Source organism: Lathyrus oleraceus, unplaced genomic scaffold, assembly GCF_024323335.1.
Source record: "Lathyrus oleraceus cultivar Zhongwan6 unplaced genomic scaffold, CAAS_Psat_ZW6_1.0 chrUn0417, whole genome shotgun sequence".
NCBI classification, from domain to species: Eukaryota; Viridiplantae; Streptophyta; class Magnoliopsida; order Fabales; family Fabaceae; genus Lathyrus; species Lathyrus oleraceus.
This window is the reverse complement of record NW_026112808.1, coordinates 55,576-61,000: the sequence shown is the minus strand read 5'-3', so window position 1 is coordinate 61,000 and position 5,425 is coordinate 55,576. Positions and strand designations below refer to the sequence as shown.

General features: G+C 31.0%; 2 protein-coding genes across 2 annotated transcripts; one reads left to right on the top strand and one right to left on the bottom strand.

The window, feature by feature from the left end:
- Positions 1-460: 460 nt before the first annotated feature.
- Positions 461-1,376, bottom strand: LOC127114186 (DENN domain and WD repeat-containing protein SCD1; the record flags this gene model as incomplete). Its single annotated transcript, XM_051046541.1, has 3 exons — positions 1,195-1,376; positions 1,023-1,064; positions 461-669 (listed from the first exon to the last, which is right to left on the bottom strand). Coding segments are annotated over exons 1-3 (402 nt in total), but the record flags the coding sequence as incomplete, so codon positions are not given.
- A 1,922-nt stretch (positions 1,377-3,298) lies between these two features.
- Positions 3,299-4,213, top strand: LOC127114187 (B3 domain-containing protein At2g24670-like). The gene has a single exon (XM_051046542.1). It carries the CDS (start codon positions 3,299-3,301, stop codon positions 4,211-4,213), a length of 915 nt encoding a protein of 304 aa, XP_050902499.1.
- Positions 4,214-5,425: the final 1,212 nt, after the last annotated feature.

Sequence of the window (5,425 nt, the reverse complement as noted above, 5' to 3'; positions counted from 1 at the left end):
TCAAGTAACTGATGCCAATTAAAATAATCAGCAATAAATTTTAAGGAGTCATATAAATTGTCACTACTGCAAGGAATGGTTTCATAGAGAAATTGAAATATATTTAATTTCGTTAACTTCAATGCAATAGTTATTATGGAAATGAGTGATGTGGTTACTAAAGTAACTTCAACAATCTCAAGGATAAACATCCAGAGAAATAACAAAAGTGGTAGTAGTAGAGATTTTGTGATAATAGATACAGTTACATCAGGCATGTAGAAATTAGTGTATGAACTTGGCAAGTTGATCTTGGAGGCAAAGAATACCATAACAAAAGTATATTAAAAAGATTACCAGGGAAAAAACTATATTTTGAACCATACCTATTTTGAGGCATGAAAATGAAATATATATGCGTATATTTGAAATTATAGTCAAAAGAAATTTGAAACTATATGACAACCAAAAAATGGCATACCATAGCAACTGTTTTTTGTGGTGTTCTGTACAGCTGCCAACCAGCCATCTTTGACCCGGGGCCAGAAAAACTACCAAGTCTCTCTTGGGGCCGATGAAAGAGAGAAAGAGAATTATCAGCCGCTCCAATACCTAACCAGTGCTCCCCAGCATTGATAGATAATATGGCAGCGTTGTGAATTGTTACATTTTTTGCACACCGTATACCTCCTGCAAATTCAAAGAGTACAATGTTACTAAGTGATCTAAATTCCTTTTGACATTGCACAGCAGAACTGTGGACATAACATGATCTCTGGAACATTATTGCATGTGACACACAGCCTATGTATTTCTTATAAAAATGCTTCTTTGAATTTGCAAGATCAAAAGCCACTGTACAAGTGGACTAGAAGTACTGTGATAGTATTTTACAATGATAGGTGTAGTCATATGAATAACCGCAGGTTAAGCTACAATAAATGATACTCTTGAACATATTGGTGTTTCTTGGTCAACAAAAAGGAAAACAAGTTAAATGCCAGGAATCAAAATAACTTGTAACATTAATGAGGCTGCCATACCATCATCATTTTCCCAAAACCGCATCAGGCCATCGGTTGACCCTGCAATGGAAATTTAACCCTTCAGCAAGTTAAAACACAACAAAGAAATTCTCTTTGAACAACTCTCTTCAAAAGCTGACAAAATAAGGATGATCAAATGACACCACAGCCAAAAATTGGTTATACTAACCCGTTATTATTCCTCTATCTAACGAAGAATATTCAACACATAATACTGGCCCTGCATGGCATGCTAGGACAGCATCACATGTTCCTCGTGAAACAGACCATATTCTTGCTGTCCAGTCATCACTACCAGTAATAACAGTGTCACCAACCATTCTTAATGACCTGCATTTTATATAGAATTAGATATTTGTTTACATTTGTAAATATAGAATTTTGTAAATTATTAGATCACACTACTTGTATTTATTTATAATACACTGAACTAAGCACTAACCTAGGAAGTTGTTACGTCTAGGAATACTAACAACCACTCTAGAATATCTACATTCATAATCTATGAAGCACGGACACCGGGACACAGCACGACAGAGACACACCGACACCGATACCGTAATTCTTTTGGGTATAGTATTTTGGGTTTACTAATGTCAAAAGCTTGATGTTTTGATTAAGCTGCCCTTATTATTTGTTAAGAGTCTCATATCAGACATAACATGGCCTGAACATGTATTTATGAATGGGGACATTCATCATCCTACAAGCCGATTTTGTAGGATTGAGTTAGGCTCAACCACAATCCTTAACATGACATTAGAGTTTGGTTTAAGATTTGTTGGACCACCACTTGTCGGGTTTCCATCATCGGGCCACCCACCATTTATTTCCACGTTCCAAATCTCCAGTCTTGGGCGTGAGGTGGTGTGTTAAGAGTATCACATCGTACAATATATGACTTGAACGTGTGTTTATAAGTGGGGGGAATCTTTAATCCTGATACACACGCCAAAAGGCATAAATACAAGGATCTCACACAATAGAATACAACACAAGGTCAGCCCATAAGTAACCTACTTGCATTGTTGTAAGTTGTAACCTAATTGGATGTCGACATACATTATTTCTGAAACTCCCTCTTCGAGGACTTTTCTATGACTTCAATAAGACATCTGCCAATTTGAATGGACGAAGCTAGCAGTAGTGTATCAGAAATGTTGAGATATATTGTTTTATTATTAGTATTTATTGTTTTAATTACGAGTAATAATTATTGTTTTAGTCTCTCTCTCTCTCTCTCTCTCTCTCTCTCTCTCTCTCTCTCTCTCTCTCTCTCTCTCTCTCTCTCTCTCTCTCTCTCTCTCTCTCTCTCTCTCTCTCTCTCTCTCTCTCTCTCTCTCTCTCTCTCTCTCTCTCTCTCTCTCTCTCTCTCTCTCTCTCTCTCTCTCTCTCTCTCTCTCTCTCTCTCTCTCTCTCTCTCTCTCTCTCTCTCTCTCTCTCTCTCTCTCTCTCTCTCTCTCTCTCTCTCTCTCTCTCTCTCTCTCTCTCTCTCTCTCTCTCTCTCTCTCTCTCTCTCTCTCTCTCTCTCTCTCTCTCTCTCTCTCTCTCTCTCTCTCTCTCTCTCTCTCTCTCTCTCTCTCTCTCTCTCTCTCTCTCTCTCTCTCTCTTATTCATATTATAATGTAAATATAAGAATGATTAATTATTTTTTATCATAATAAAAAATTTGTATATAAAATTGATATAGATTAATATTCCCCAAAAAATTTAAACTGATATTGAATGGATTCTTTTGTATCAAATTTTTTAATATATGCAAAATAAATTTAATGTCATTGATTGATCTAGATTTTAATTTTTAACTTTTTGTTGTTGTTGAAAAGCTAACCTATAATAAAGGAGAACTGAGATATATATGGAAATTATGTAAATAAAATTGAAGTAAATAAACAATCCGTATTTTTTGTTATCTCTACTTGTGTTTTTAAAATTGAAAGTCAGCTTAATTGAATTTGTGGTAACAAACAAAATATGGTAACAAACAAAATATATGGTAACAAACAAAATATGGTAACAAACAAAATATAACAAAATATATGGTAACAAATAAAATATATTCATTGTAACTAACTACCCGAGATATAGTATCAAATCTATATCTTTAGCCTATATAGAAGGAAATTTAAATATATGATAAGATTCTACCATTATTTAATTTTAAATTTTAAATCTCCATGAACACTATAAATACACACTTGATAAACACTTGAAACCACAAGACTTCACCGATACAGCAACACGTTATTTGAGAAAGAAAAGAAAAGAAATCAATGTCTATGGAGAAGAACAAAGCATTGCAAAATACGGAAGCTCAATGCATGATGGAAAAGAAAGCTTTGGCTATTGAGAAGATCAATGCATATATGCAAAAACTGAATTCTTTAGAAAAGAAATTCGATCCATTGCCTCATTTTACTTTGCATTGTGTGTTATCTCAAATTTCTCCACAATTTTATACCAAAGATGAGTTAACACAAATAGAGAAAATCAATCAAACCTCATGTCAACAAAGGAAAGTGAAAAAAGTACAAGTTAATAGCAAACAAAGGTATCGTCCAGACAATGAAGATATCTCTGATGGAGAAAGAATAGTGAAATCAAAGTCCGCAATTAGGAGGAAACCAATCATTCGTAAGGAAAAAACTCCCCTATCACCACCACCAGAATTGCCTAATCATGTTAATAACATGATCACAGTGTTGAATGGTAATGATATTAAATATATCATGTGTAAAACATTGTTTATGTCTGATCTCAGCTATAACAACAATCGTCTTTCAATGCCAATTACACAAATTAGATCTGATTTTCTCACAGAAATAGAAAAGACAATCTTAGAAACAAGGGATCAAGAAGGAAAGCCGGTCGGTTTAAAAGTGATTGTGTTAGATCCTTATTTTAACGAATTCCCATTATCTTTGAAGAAGTGGAATATGAGCACTACTAGTGTTTACAATCTTGTTCAGGATTGGTCACCTATATTATTGGAGAATAATTTTAAAGAGAATCAAAAACTTGATATTTGGTCATTTAGGGTCAACGATAAGTTGTACTTTTTACTCGACACTAAGATGCAAGAAATTGAAAAAAGTGGAGAAAAGTCGAAGAATTCAATTGATCTCAAAAATGAAAGATCGAAGAAATCAAAGGACGAGAATTGTGAACTCCAACCAGAAAGAGTTTGAGTGAAGATCTTTGTTTAGGACTTTTGATACTTGTTTCTATTATTTTTTATTTTTGTAATATCAAATTCTTGAAATATGATATAGGAACTTTAAACCATTATAGTTAGATTAAATTTCTTTTGAAAATTTTATTCTTTTAAGATCATTAATAATAATTCTGTTATGATAGGTCTATATTTTTGTTTATAATTTAAATATAAATTAATTTATTTCTTTTTAATTTTGGAACAACACTTCAAACTTTTCTGTCAAAAGAAGAAAAGTAGGGGTTTAAAAACAGTCATAATTGTATAATGAAAAATAATATTAAACATTCCCTAAATATACATATATAACTTTAATCTTATTTTTATACAATAAATATTACAAATTTCATCCGGTTTTATTATGCATTAAAATCTCAACAAGAATTACATATTACTTTTATCTTATCCAATAAATATTTAATTTAATTTTATATTAAAATGTAATTTTTTAATACTTAAATATTGTCTAATTTATTTTAACATGCTTTGTTTTAATAATTTAATTTTTTGTCAAATATTAAATTTTTATTATTGTGCAGACGTGCTACTTGAACATTGACCGTTTAAAATTAACAAACCAATTTTTATATGTAGCATAAAAACATCTTAAACAACCACACGTGGGTTTTTATATTCAATAAAATATTTTTAATATTTTTAATTTTTTTAATTTATTATAGTTTTAATTAAATTTGAAAATCATTATGAAATTTATAAATTATTTTTTTGTAATTTTAAAATTGGTTCTGTTTATTTAATAAAATACCTCAATTAACAACATATCTTCTTTTAATTATATATGCTAAATATTTTACTTTATTATTGTTAGAAAACATTTCATTTAATTATTAATTACTTTTAGTATAACTAATTATTGCTTAATTTAATTTTAACATTTTTTTTCAATTAATTTTTATTTTTTCAAAAAATTATTAATCATATATTGTGTATTATGCACATGTAGTCCTAACACATTAACATTTGAAATGATTTGTCTTTTTTTTGAACTCAAGGGATCTTGCCAACATCCCAATAAAATTGGTCCTTAAAAGCATTATCCTTAGTAATTAGTCTGCTTTCTTTTGATATCAGAATCTTGGATGAGTTTTGACTTGTTCCCTCAGACCTGGTTAGTGAGACTTGTCCAGAAGTTGGTATCTCTGAATAATAGAACAAATGCATTACC